A 14,400-nucleotide genomic window follows, 5' to 3' on the forward strand; every position below is an offset into this window, starting at 1 on the left:
ATATTCTGTATAAATACTTAAAATCGCAGAAATTAATTTATATCAATTAAAAGCAAAAATTAAAACTGAGGATGTTTAAAAATGCGTAGGTACTCATTAGAATATTAATTGGATCGCTAAATGTTAATATAGTTAATGGTTTATTTAACGTTTTTAAAAACTCAATGAATAAATTAATAATTACATATATAAGTAATATTTCTTGAAAGTAATTATACGCACAGTAATTATCAAGTTTGCTTTATAAGGAAATTATACGCATTACTTTGCATTTTGCATGATATCGATTTTGTCGTGGTTTATTTCTTGTTAAACTTGCTCTTGGACGTCTGATCCTAGTATTTATACTTCGTTCCAGTCTCGTGCAGTTCACAATTGTTCATATCTTTGGTAGTTTATTGAAGGCACGTCGGCGTAAGTATGGCGAGTGCACAAATACGAATCGAATTTAATTCCGCTTAATTGACGTGTTTGCCTCCAACGCGCTCCAATCGCACACGCCGCCGAAGAATGCGAAGGAGAGCGAGAAGTGTGTGTGTGCGAGCGTTTTCATAATTCGGTATAGTTTATTGAATCATTTGCATTAGGTTGGTTCAGCGCCTTCGTGTTTGCACGCTCTGACAATGTTCATGCGACTTTGGCGACGCGGTTTTCATAAACTTGCAGAGTAAATGTGCAATGTGTACACTTTATGCGCTTGCTGCGCATAATTGTGCAACGGGAAAATAAGATGGAAACACAGCTACGCCCAAGAATCGGATAAATTCCGCCGGCGGTTGAATAAAAACAAAAACCAACGGCAGATTAGCATCAATTTGAGTTATTAATTAGCGTCAGGTTTATCTTTCGATAATTCCAGGCAACAAAGTAAACGCAGCATGACGTCTGGATGTCCACGAATAAAAAAGATAAAAAAGTAAACCGTTTCGCCGACAGAAACATTTCAAAGCACGCCGAGCGGATACTTTTTTCTTTATCTAGTTGCATATTAATTGCGCCCGTGCGTCGAGTTTTTTATTCCGGCGTTGTTTCATATTTGTACAGTTCTTTAATTAAGTCTTGGCGTTAATTAGAAATTTATGCAACCCTTTGGTGTGTGTTTGACCTCGGTGCGCGCGCGAGCACCTGCCAAACGAGCTCCAGTTTGCTAAGTACTAAAATACGCCCCGCACTCTCAAAAATATCGCGCGTCCGTCGAGCAACTATTAAAGAACAGAAAGGATTTAATTTCGGCGCTGCCACGGGGCAATTCCTACACGTGTAACGTGCAAAACGAAAAATTAAACGCCGACCGACCAAAACCTCCTAATTTCATAACCGACGTGTTCGGAATACAGAACATCGCCGAGCATGTATCAACAAAAAGGTTCATCGCCTCCAGACACACACAAACACACAAGCTGTGTGAGTTTGAGTGTGAGTGGCTGATATGAAGGCGCGCACGCGGAGATAATGTGAAGAGCCGCCGCGCCGGAGAGTTCAAGAGAGCGCGTATAATAATTTCAACAAAAAGTTAATTACAAAAGAGACCCCTCGTTCTTTTCGCCGGGCGGCGAACTGCAAGCCGGGAGTTACGCAAATTGGGAGCGCTGGGCGAATTTATGCGCGGTCGTCTTGTTTCGTTGTCGCTTTTATAATAGCCGACATTTAGATATAGAACATCGCGCAAGAATGAAAGAGTTACAGCTTCCAGCAAATACATTCAACAAAGAAATAATCTGCAACAAGGAAAGACTTTCAAAATATTTCCAGATTAGATAAGGCGCTTTTTAAACTCAACTATAAAGTTGAGTTAAGTTAAGTTATTCAATATTCGATAAAAGCTTGCATAATTCCAACATGGTCAAAACTCTGACCATGATCGTAAAGTGCTTAATATATTTATTATCTTGAAAAAATCCGACGTTTACCGTTATAAATGCCCAAAAAAAATCTCTGGGCGTTTGTATTGTAATTTACATAATTTGCATTCGTATTTCATTTATAAAACCACTCATGACGTAACCAAGTATTGATTCATCCTTGAAAGTTATTCCCAGATTGGATTTTGGAATTTTCCTCGGCGGGTGGTCGTGGTCGGGATGCAGTATTGATGCGTTGCGCACGCAGATCCCATCGGGTTTCACCCGATCGCCCTCGATTGCAACCAACTCTAACCCTCTTCGCATAGTGTTCTAGACTCCCGAGTAGACCCCTAACTATTTCATGCAATCGCTAGGTAAACACACACGTGGAATGGGTAACGAGCCGCTTTCATTTCGTTGGATAAGCAGACTGCAAGGTAAACAAAGATGTGCACTGTGTGTGTGTATGCGAGAGCGGCGCGGATGATGGGAATCGAGGGGATCGACTAACGCCCGAGACCTGAGCCGCACACGAAATGTAAATACAACCGGCGAGGGAGCGAGAAAGGCGGCACGTGAAATATGTGAATGATATGAGAGTGTATGGGTGTAGCAAGATGGAAGTTGGATGCCGAGCGGCAAGAGCCCAATCACGTGTATAGAGACCGGTTTCGATCAGGGGCGGCCATCATGAGTTCACATTTTCGATTCTTATCGCTCTATGGTATATATTTAATACGTGAGTGTGTTGTGTGTATGTGGCTGTGTGTAAATGAAACGAAACAAAATGTTTAAAAAGTATGACTTGGTTTTACTTCCAATAGTAGTCATTTTTATATCATGGAGTATGGAAGAGCTTACAAGTTAATCAAAGTGGATTTTGCCGCTGTGTGCTTATAATCTTTCCATCCGCAATAAAGTTCACCAAAGCCACAAACCAAAGTCGGGATTAATCAAGGGGATTAATTTTGAACAATTTTAAAAGTTTTCTTGTTACGCAGGCTTAGAATAATGTAATTTAAACTCTACTTTTTAAATTAAACATTTTTTTTTTAAATAAAAATTTTACCTTCTTTAAACCAAATTGGTGTTTTCTGCAGTTGATCCAATTAAAAACCACGCACAGAGAATTAAAAATAAGTTAAAACCTCATTAACCCACGCACGCACTGTTTAAAAATGAATAATTAGTTATTATCAGCGTTAGCATCGCCGAAACGCACCGGCAAGACTGACCACCAAGCAACTGACTGTGAATAAACAGCATAACCCTTTTTTACCAAAAAACATGACCGTAATGTAAGCTGCGATGTATTATGCGGAAAATATATAAAAATCCATTCGAAAAAGGGGTGGCTGCAATATAATACAACAAACAAGCGGTCGAGGTAGGTTTACACATGCATTGCGTAACTGCACTCAGCCTCAGCGGCTTCAGAAAGAGGAGAAGAAGAAGAAGACCTTCGAAAGGTCCCCGAGGTTATACGGCTTACCTATAAAAAGTTGTAAAATTTATATTTATCTTGCGTGTATGAATAGTGGCCGTCTGCGGGCGTTTATAGACTGCTCGCAACTTTCAGCTTTCAGCGTGACGCAATCGCTGTGAAACCATAACAAACACCAAACGACGGTAATAAACATTCTTCGGCGTACAATGTGTTTCTGCATCTTAAAAACGAAAGGATTGCTTTGACATGACCTTGAATTTATGAGAAAGTGAAAATCTATGAGAATTGCGTCAAATGCAGGTAAAAGGGTTGTAATTAAGTACCTGACTTTCGTTTTCAAGAAAAAAATCAATTTTTATACTTTGGGAGTAGATAGAAGTGGAAAAAAGTTTAGTTACCGAAAAACCGCGGTCCAGGGTCAGTCTATTTACTGTTGCGCTTAGGTGAAATATCGGAAACATATTACAAGGACTTTAAGGTGATTAATGTGTGCCTTAATGTAATTTCAACATTCTGAATGACGTGCAAGGCCGGTCGTTAATGTCGTTAAGTGATTTATCTGTTCATTTCCCCGGAAAGTATTAAAAAAACACCGAAAAATAAACGTGACGCTTGGAGAAGTTATTTCGACAAAAGAAGATGTGTAAGTAGATAACCAGTATGAATATTTGAGCATAATATTCGCGTCTTTGAAACAAGTTGTGGGGCCATTACGGTCCCGAAAGAGTAATTCCGGCAAAAAGTTGCGACTTGCAGTAGAGTTGCATGACCGCAGAGGACAGTGAATTTGTAAATGTTTATAAATGATGTAAATGCGTCTCGTGGTGGCCATCATAATGCATAGTAATGAATGCAACCGGCGTGCTCGGTCACGACCACCTCTAATAGTTCAGGCGATAAGCATCCCTCGTCCGTTCATTCCCCGGTATGGGATGAGAGATACAGGACTATAGTTTACTTGGTCCTAGGCTCCCTAAGGGTATGCGCTTATCGGGCGGGGCAAAGATGAACACTCAAGGGCAGCATTTGTGAAGCTATGGTGTTGGAAACTCAATGGGGTTGAAAAAAGTTTGAATTTTAATTTAAATTTTCTTGTAAAAAGACAAATCTAAAGTTTTTTCTTGGTTTTCCTTCTTAATTTTGAGATTTTTAACTTTGGGTCATAAAACACTATCAAATATCTTTTAAAATATTTGTAGAAATGTAAATAAGTGAATGAAAGTATAGAGTATTGATTTCTAAACGTATTGCAGAAGTTTTAAAGATATATTTATTGTGCAACAGCTGAGGTTGAGCTCCCGGGTCGATTTTGTTTCCTATTTATCCAAAACGACATCACGTGTGCAGGCTGGTTTTAATCAAAGTCGAAACACAAGCACCAGTTCCGACAACACGTTCCATATACGAGTTTTCATCATAGTATAAACAACAGTCAAACTTACCACGCGCAGGGTTGCCAAATATCAAATACATATTTGATTTTTTACATGCTTCCGCTTTAAACAACCTAAGCGTATAACCAGATTTGCAAACAGCGGGGCTATGCGTGTTTTAAACAGGTCATAACTCACAATAAACAAGGCAAATTCCCCCATGTATGCTTTTTGACTGTTTGACTGCGAACGCATCTTTTTTTCGCGTGTATATTCTTGAAAATAAAATTCTCGCCGAGTTCTTTGCTAAGCAACAACTTGACGACCTGACCGGGAGTGTCTACAATGTATTGTTTGACTCGCTAGTTATGTTTGCACATTGCGCACGTTGTGTAGGTACGATCGTTCAATTCGTGCGCGCAATATTTGTAGATGTAATCCACCCACGTGCGACGCCGAACACGCTCGTCCATAACGCTGAAACAACACAGTCGGAGCCTCGGTGCGCTCAACTCAAGGACATTAATAATCCTCTCTAGATTGGTTTCGCAAAGACGCCGTAGTAACACCACCCTGTTTGGTTACTGGCGTTGGTATAACGATGTCGTGGCACGTAGCTTATAGATTCTGGACGTGTCATTAACACGTTAACTGCACGACTGCATCGAAATGACTCTTCATTATTCCTGCTCGTGGCGCTGGTACTTTCTAATCAAACTTTTCCAAAGTTGGCAGTTTACCTTTAAACGCTCGTTTAGGAAAATGAGCCAGCGCTTGATTCACGCTGGCGCTGCCTGGACATGTTCAAAATTAAAGTTTCAAGTTTGCAACTTAATCATCCTCGTCCTCGTCATCATGCAAAGCATGCACTCCTGGGTGGCGAGAGGACACGTACTGATCTAACTGATGTACGATCACGCCATGACACGATCTACCATCTAGTGCATGTGCGCGCGCTAGAATGCATATCGGCATCAGCGACGACAACGACGACGACGGCGGCGACGAGGACCGTTTACAACCAAATGGCTCGCTTCCGTTCGCCCCGCGGCAGGACGTGGATGTGTGGAGACATTGTTCGCGCGAGGCTGGTCGTGTCACTGCAAGTGCAACGCTGATCACGATCAGCCCTAAACGTGCAGCACGAAGCCCGGCAGGCTAACCGGGCAGCATCAAAAGTTACGATGTTAATTTAGCAATTTCCATGGGAAGCATTAGTGTTACATGCATGTACACTACCACCTAGATACTAGATACTGAGAAAATCATCCCGGGCCATTTAAGGTTATCTCTGGAAAATTGTTAGTTTTAAAGTTTTGGAAATTCTATTCAAAGGGGTTAATGAATTTTGTTTTGCTTCAACATGAAAACGTTAATATTCCAGTGGAAATTTGGTTTGGTTGACTCATCTTCAAGCCGTGGGTGTATGAAAGTCAGTCAATTTTCCGGGATGCGCAATTCGCATGCAGCTCTTGCTTGAGCTCCGAGACATCCAGCCAGTGGCACACTTGTATTGCGTTCATGCCTTCAGTTTAGCTATTGCTCGTTCCGACGGTCCGCTTGCAAACTCCCCAACCACGGAGTTGAGGACGAGAAGTGGCAAAAACCCACTTTACCCTTTAACTTGGCAATGTGCCTGCAGCAACGCATTGAAAAATGAAACAAAATTTTGCTTAAATTAGCAAAACCTTAAAAACTTTGTATTATTGAATATAGTGCAGTAATCTTCTAACTTTGATGTGTAGAGTTATAATTCACGAATGTAATTAGCATAGTCGGACGTATAATTTCAATATCGGTAAATGTAGTGGCGGCTGTTTACATAAACAGAAACAGTTTCAAATACGCTGCGCTGGCAATACTTGAAGTTCAATATACAAGAGGAACAAGGATTTCTCTACCACCCGCATGTGCAAGTAAGATACAACGCAGGTGTACGAAAGTGGGATGGACCCGGGCAGGCGCAGGCTGAGCTCCAGCCGGGTCAACTTAACGACCAGAGTGGGGACGGCTCTTTAAACGCATATTGATAAAATAAAATGCAATGCACTGAATGTGCACTCCATCTGGCGGTGCAATCTCGAAGAATATGCGATACGCCGAAATTAGCCAGCGACGGATGCCGACTGTGAACAAATTTCCAACACTTTTTTCTCGCCGGCGATGAAAAACCAAGCGTTGTAATATCACCCAAGTGAGCAAACTTTAATAATCCAGCGAGGCGGCGAACAGAACATATATTCAAAAATTTCATCCCTTTGCGCCCGGAATTATGATTTGCTATCACCAGAAATGAGAAGAAAAGTTGGAATCCAAGGTCTGGTCGGAGATAATTTGACGAGAGCCAAATTTATCCAGTTTATCTCTTTAATAAGGTTAATTGAGGGTCTGTCGCTGGTGACAAATTATAAAACTGCACATTGTACATGAAAGAGCTGTCTGGTGTCGTGAATTGTTATTAAACACAGCCGGAGACACGTTTAATAATCAAATAATCCTTTCTGACGATAAAAATAAAAGATGTACCAAACTATAGGTATTTTTATCCGATAATGAAGTTTCTGGTTGAGAAATTGACAAAGTTTAATTAGTTTCTTGAAAATTTGCATTCTAAGCGCGGGGGTGGAGAGTGCAGGGCATATAATGTGGTCTGTGGAAAGTGCATTCGTTACCACAGCGCCAATATAATCACAAGTTTTATTTTGAACTGGAATTAGAGTCAATTTGCATGCGCGTGGTTTGCCGTCGGATACTTGCAGTCTGATAAGAACTGTCACCAAGTCAGTAAATTTCCAACCAGAAAAAAAACTGAATAGAATAGAAGATAGTGACGATACGAAGACTTTTAGATTGTTTCTTTTGTTCCGCCTCTTCTTGAAAGCGCAATTTAATCAACAACACAAAAAAACAAACAGCAAGCAGTTTTTTTGCGGAATATAAAGGGTAAAGAGCCTCGCGAGCAAAGAATCGCCGCCAATTTACTCTACAGTTTTAAAAGCATCCCCCCAAGTTGCTGTGGCGTCTAATGTGCGACCGCCTGCAATGCGTTTACCTTCTCCTCGCAGAGAGGACCATCACTTTGCAATCTCATCTCCTCTCGGCGGTAGCATCTCATCTCATCTCATCAAAGATCGAGCCGCTTCTACCGCAACACACAAGGCCGAGTGTGTGGATGATGTCAGATTACTTGACTTGATGTGTGGTATGCAGGAGAGGTGCATCTATTGCTACCAGCTCCGCAACTCCACAATGATATCAATAACATGCAAATGTGAAGGGAGCTGCATGGAGTCTTGCATTAATTTCAAGGCTGCGGGAGCAATCTTCTAGAATGAGACATGTAGAAGGAGTGCAGTGCCACTGCGGTCGCAAACCGATCGACTCGGAAAGAAGGATATTAGCGCCAACAGTCGGAGAAACGCTCAACTACATTAAGAACCGTTACAGCATCTTTTACCTGTTGCCATCGTTGCTATTCGAAGAAGAAGACAAGGCGATTCACATAATTTTACTTTTTTGAACGCTGTATAGGACGCCTACCAATTGAAAAAACTCAAGTGAATCTATTTTGAAGATGATTATGTTTTTTTTTTTTTTGGGAACATTTGTTGATTGAAAGTTGAATCTAAGCAGGTTCTGTTTCCGTGCGCGTTGTGTCGACGATCGTGTGTTTCGTAAGCGCATGCAAACTAATTTAATCTCTCGACTAATTAATATTTACTGCTGGCTGCTTGTTTAGCTTGCAGCCGTGCATTGGATGGGCTGGTTGGTTGTTAGCTGGCGGCTGGTGGCTGGCATTTTGAGTGTTTGAATGTTTGAAATGAAATCGATGCGCCGCAGCCACGCACGCACACAGCGCGCGCCTTTCGAGGCCACGTTCGTGGCGCGTTTTCGACGAGCCAAGTAAATACAATGTAGGACTGCCAGCGCAGTCAGGCGACAATTAAAACACCAACACGCACGCAATTCTCGGTGTGTGAATGTGTATTAGTGCAATATTATTAACCACAGGCCTGATCACGCAGAACTCGACTTCGTTTTACATTTAATTGCATTTAATTTCCTTAATTGATGCAATTATTGCAAAGGTAGCATGCAGTCGGAGTTGAAATGCAATGTGGTGGGAGATAGGGGGAGGAAAGTCTTCGCGATTGTCGTGAGATGGCGTCTGCTGTACCAACGCGTCGAGCTTTTCAACGGATCGATACCAGCGGCGTCGTTTGCCTGAGTTCACCCGAAAGCTTTGAAAGCGACCCAAACTAACCGCTCGGAGCCTTCAAAGAAGGATGTTACAAAAAAAGTCATGCCCAAAATTTTTTTTGCTTCCATTCTTCAAGAAAATAATAGAAATAGAAAGTTATTGGGCAAAAAATCAAGGGTTGGACAAGAAAAACGTTATAAATCAATCAATGTCAATAGAAATAATAAACTTGAATTCTTACAACCAAAGAAAAGTTGCAGAGAGTTACATAACGGGTTAAAAATGATGCTTTGCTTGTTGAGGAAAATTGATCAGTAAAACAAGATTGCTTGCTCTAATCTTTTTCGTCTCATCAATCTGGAGAGCAAATCTGTAGATCTAAAGTAACGCGTCGTTTTTCTTTCTTTTTCCTCGTTGGCGTGTCTGGCATAGTTAAACTTTTCGACACTGCTCCACACAACCTCGAATGCATTGTGTAAAATCCAAGCAAGCATGGCGAACAGCAATCAAAAGACGCTAGCGAAATAATGCTCCGCGCGGTGTGCTTCAAGTAAATAGAAGCGCGCACAGTGCACACGACAACGTAAAAATGTAAAATAAACACAAGACCGAGCCGGCGCAATCTTAGCCGACGAGTAGGTAGAGTGAAAAAAATAAAAGCCAACTAGGGTTGGATTGGTTCAGCTAAATAAAACCGCCACGTCAACGGAAAGCTGAAAAATTAAGTTAAAGAACAAAAATCACTAGAGAATCTCGTAGGTATTCTAAATTCATCAAAATTAGATTTGTTGTGTTTTTTTCGTCTGTGCACATGCCTCGTAACATCTAACAAGATGAACCTCATCTCGACTTTTTATCCGTTCTACACCAAGTCAATCTTCAGGCTGCGCTTGGAGTCTATATCTTATAGATGTAACTCATCTTGCTCGGTTCATCCTTGCTTATCCCGGATCTCATTTATTTCATGCAGCGCCGAGAAATTCATGAATTCCTGCGGAGACTTTCCAGCGCACACGAAGCACCCCTATATGGTATATTTATGTTGGTCCGAGGGGTTTACCTGTAGGCGTGCCGCCATTGCTCATATCTAGGAGTTCTAGGACTTATCGTGTGCCTTAGAGCATAGCAAATGAAACTGCGCTCGTCCTTTTCCTCATATGTGATATGAGAAGAAAACAGGTAACAAAATAAAGTTTTTTTTTCGACGAGTATATTGAACCAACGACGTTATACTTTTTTATCAACATAATGTTTATTTATGTATGCATGTATGTAAATTTGATGGGAATTCCACGAAAAACGTGCTTGCAACTTCCTAATGCGGAGATTAAACTAGTTTAAATTGCAAATACAGATTTATTTACGAAAATTTGCATCGTAAAAAACAAATTTGACTATCGGGTTTTTTGTGTGCTGTATTGATAGTATTTTTCATGTTTAAGCTGCTTGGGTGTTTCCGTCAATTTAAAGAATTGTTCAATAAGAAAGAAAAATCAGTGCCGGCATTTTGTTACGAGTGAGGGTAATTTTAATGACCTGTTGATCGTAAAACGCGCGTTTCGCGCGAAACAAGAGCCTTTTCGGTCGTTAACTCGCCGACACACATACACACAACCACAACAACTACATGACAGTACCCGCATATTACACATGAACCATGTGTACGCGTTGAAAATGGAAGAACTTCTAGCCACACATTGATAAATACAATGCTTCTTCGGCGTATCCTGTCATGTCATGACATAATAAAGTAATTCCCTTTATATTTTGCCCTCTCATCATGTGCGTACGCCTACCAACATGTTTCGCATCATTATTAATCCAAATTGGGCGACAAGGATAAAAAAAACACGCTAAGATGTTATCTCGGAATGAACAAGTTTTCGTTTGAAGCCCAACGGGTTTTACTTTATAAACTCTATGTGTGTGTAGAGCTATACACGTTTAGCGTTCCCTGGCGATTACACCATGTTCGAAATTTACACTTTACGCGCAACTGCATCAAAGCAGCGCCGGGCGCACTCTACAGAGTAAAAACGCGTCGAAAAACGTAAAACACAAACACCGGAATGTTGGAGTAAATTGATGCGGACGAGACGGCTGCTCTCGACTACCAGTTGGGAACCAGCAGAGAAAGTTGAGGAAACATCATGCCCGAAAAGTGTGTACAAAATTTACTAGAAGCATAATGTGTGTATGAAGGAAAATGAAACACACTTTATATGTGTATGTGTCACGTGCAGACGCAAAAGTAGTTTTCCCTCTTTCATATCTCACGTGCTATCTGGGAAGTCCTATTTGCAGGGAGACGGAGACATTGGAAAGACGCAATGTCATATGTAATGCAAAAGCTTCCACACAGTGCCTTCAATAAAATTTAAAAAAAAATTTAATTTTGGTGTAAAATAATTTTTAGAAATATTTTTGGATGTTTTTTTTGTAATTTTTTGCTTTTTTTGGTTGAAATTTAAAACAATTTGTATACATTTCAAGTAAATTACGCCCGGAAAAGACTCTGACTCTATGCTTCGTATGTGAATAGAGAAACGTGGTCCTTTGGACACCGAAAAAAGCGTAAAAGCCGGCACGAACTTCGTTACTCTGTGCACATGCGATGGCCGCGATGCCATTGAACATTCGGTCGAAGGTTCGGTCTGAACGATAAGAACGACCGCGCCCAGTGAGCACGTCCCGAAAAAAAGACGCACGCCGAACGCAAACGACACAAATTGGAAAATTCTTTTTGTACAAACACGCACACATCTACAGCTTCCACTGCCTCAACCGCCCGCCATTGGTAAATATAAAGCGAAAGTAAACGCGCTACGTGCGCGTGTTGGGACTTTTAAGTAACCTCTTTACGTATAGGTCTATCAAATTTGGCTTATCATTATTTGCGCTACGTTTCCTTTCAATATTTGACCGGGCGCAATAGGCGTAAGTGCGCTCTTTAAATGTTTATACATTTTTTATTTTTTAGATTCATTTAGTGGAGAGTGTTTGCAACTGTACCCTTTTTATTCCCGGAGTGAAAAATGACGCCATTTGTCTGCACTGTAAATTGCAAAGCATCAAAAATGCAAAAATAAAACAAAAAAGTACTCCGAGCGCTAAAGCTTTCCAGATATTGAATTCATTTCATTAATGCATGCGCGCCAGACAATGTTTCATTTTACTCTTGCAGAAAATGAAATTTCCCAGCGTATTGATATCGGATATCGTAAATTACGTTATTGATTTGGGGATCCAAAGCATTCCAAACTGGTTTCCAGCACGCTCACATTCATTAATTATGCCAAATAGTCACGACTAGTGGAAACCACTTTAATTTTTATCAATATCTTAAACTGGTCTACAACACTCTTCTCATCCGCAGCACGCAGCGCTGGAAACTAATAACCGCATGTCGTCGTCAAACTAAAACGATTACATGAACGGCCATGTCGTTGGGGATTGACGCGCGCGCAAAAGTCACGAAACTTCTCTTGTTATTTAATTAAAACTATCCGACCGCCCATATGGAAAGATATCCGGACGCTTCTGGTCTTATCAAAAGCTAATATGAAAACTTTCTTAATAATTCGGAATGCTGGAAAGTTGGTCGAGTTGGACAAGTATTTAGACAAGATTTCTAGGTGCTTGAGAAATATTAGACAAGTTTGCAAAGGACACAAAGTTACAAATCACCGAATATCCTCACTGGAGATTTACCCTCGTGCATTAGTGACGTTATTTTTTTCGTTTTACGCTGGTAACCCTATCTTATCTCTCGTTAAACTTTAGATTTAGGAAAATTACCAAATTGCGCTGCGCAAACAGAGCAATTCCGCAATGCAACACACAAATATTTCATTTCGACAAAGTGCACTTACCTCCTTTTTAATCAATCGGATTACCATGAGACCATGAAACCAAACGGAATGAATTCCAGTCTGATTGCATCGACGTGGACGACTGCATTTCGTTTTCGCTTGTTTCGGCACGAAATCGATTTGTTTAAGGTCTGTAATTTCATCTTGCACCTGAAATATTGCAAGAGGTAATTATTTAAACATAAAATAAATTGGGAGTTGTTAAATTATGCGCTTTGTTCATTTCTTTTCACGTGCGTTTCGTGCTAATTACAGAGCTAGAGGTTCCTGTCTTATATTTTTATAATTTTTGTTCTTTAGTTCGACGTCTCAAAATTTAATCCTTTAAATTCATTCCGCATGTTCCTGCTTAAGGGTTGGGCGTTCACGTAACGTAATGACTGCGGCATGCAGTGTCTCCATTCCTTCCTTCCCTCACTTTTCGTGCTCGGTTTGTAACACAACCACCCTCCCCAAAACTGCAGTGGACTAAATGTGCCACAAGTTGAACAAAGACAACTTTATCGTGTAAGAAAAAGATCTCTACATTGCACCCTTGTGTCCTTTTGAAAGGGCGCAAACTCGGCATGTCTCCGTGCATTGCACATGCGCACAAACCCAACATGTTTCGATCCTAACGTCGGAAACGTTCCAGCGGATAGGAAAAATCTACCGAATATATTTGTGTGTTAGAAATGAAATAAATGCACGATTATAGACACACTACCGCCATCTTCATCACCACGGCACAGTAACAGCAACGATTTTCTCCGGAATGCCGTAGGAAGGTGTTTGCCGCGCCGAGATAAACCGGCAAGACAGTGATAAACAACCAGACGAATAATACTTGCGAGTGTGAGATTGTGTGTGCTTGCTAGAGCGCAATAAACAAGGACAAAGAATGAAAGGTGTAGGCTATAAATTTGCTTTTAATTGACTTCTTTGCGTTCCACGCTGCGTGTGTAGGCCAATTACTAGGCGATGCAGAAATACACGATACAGAAAACACAAAAAAAAGCAAATGGGCTGCTAGAAACCGAATTATTTATAGAAATAGCCAAGCAAACCGTCCGAACAACTATTTATTGTCACCGGAATCAAGGAAACAGTTACGAGTCCTTGAAAACAACACCAAAAACTATTGCTTTAAAAATAAATCAAAATGGTTACAAGTAGATATTTAAGTTTACCACTTGAATACGCGTAAGACAAACGCACTTGATTGCTTCAATTGCAGCCAGAAACATTTGTAGACTAATAATTTGTTAATTCATGCGTCTGCTTCAACTCGGAGTTTAATGCACTTATAGCTCAAAGAAAAACAAAGCTGAATAATTGTATTGGACTGCAAGTGCAAGACGCATTCATACATTACGATATGGATATGCTTCTTCGCATCTTATACTTCGCATTTATACTTCATACATATTGATACGTATTGATTCAATATGCGGCCGGCGTGCGTGTTGGCTCTTATTAAAAACTGCCATCGCGAGAAACCGAGAAATATAATGAAACCAAGCGCGCTGTAATGCAATGCGAATGATAATTTAAAATAAAAAAAATAAAACATCCAATTGCCTTGTGGGATGCGACCGGACGGGTCTCAGCCGAGCGCTCATTATTGGCCGTCTCGATCGGGTCTTCGATCCGGCATCTTACGGCCCCGGCGAAGACATCGGAA

The 14,400-nt window shown here is 40.8% G+C and overlaps 1 protein-coding gene across 3 annotated transcripts in view; it reads right to left on the minus strand.

Annotated features, from left to right (window-relative positions):
- LOC135791337 (uncharacterized) overlaps window positions 1-14,400 on the minus strand; it is a 157,605-nt gene that overhangs the window by 125,029 nt on the left and 18,176 nt on the right. For all 3 annotated transcript variants that reach the window (XR_010548005.1, XR_010548006.1, XM_065301717.1), the window contains exon 2: window positions 12,738-12,887. Coding sequence is in view for 1 of the 3 variants with exons in the window: in XM_065301717.1 (XP_065157789.1) it covers window positions 12,738-12,887 (150 nt within the window). In the remaining 2 variants the exon portion in view is untranslated. The remainder of the gene's footprint in view (window positions 1-12,737; window positions 12,888-14,400) is intronic.

This window comes from Atheta coriaria, unplaced genomic scaffold (assembly GCF_025399875.1).
Source record: "Atheta coriaria isolate IRGN ID8LTWV9N9 unplaced genomic scaffold, Caltech_Dcor_3.1 hic_scaffold_4_pilon, whole genome shotgun sequence".
Taxonomy (NCBI): Eukaryota; Metazoa; Arthropoda; class Insecta; order Coleoptera; family Staphylinidae; genus Dalotia; species Dalotia coriaria.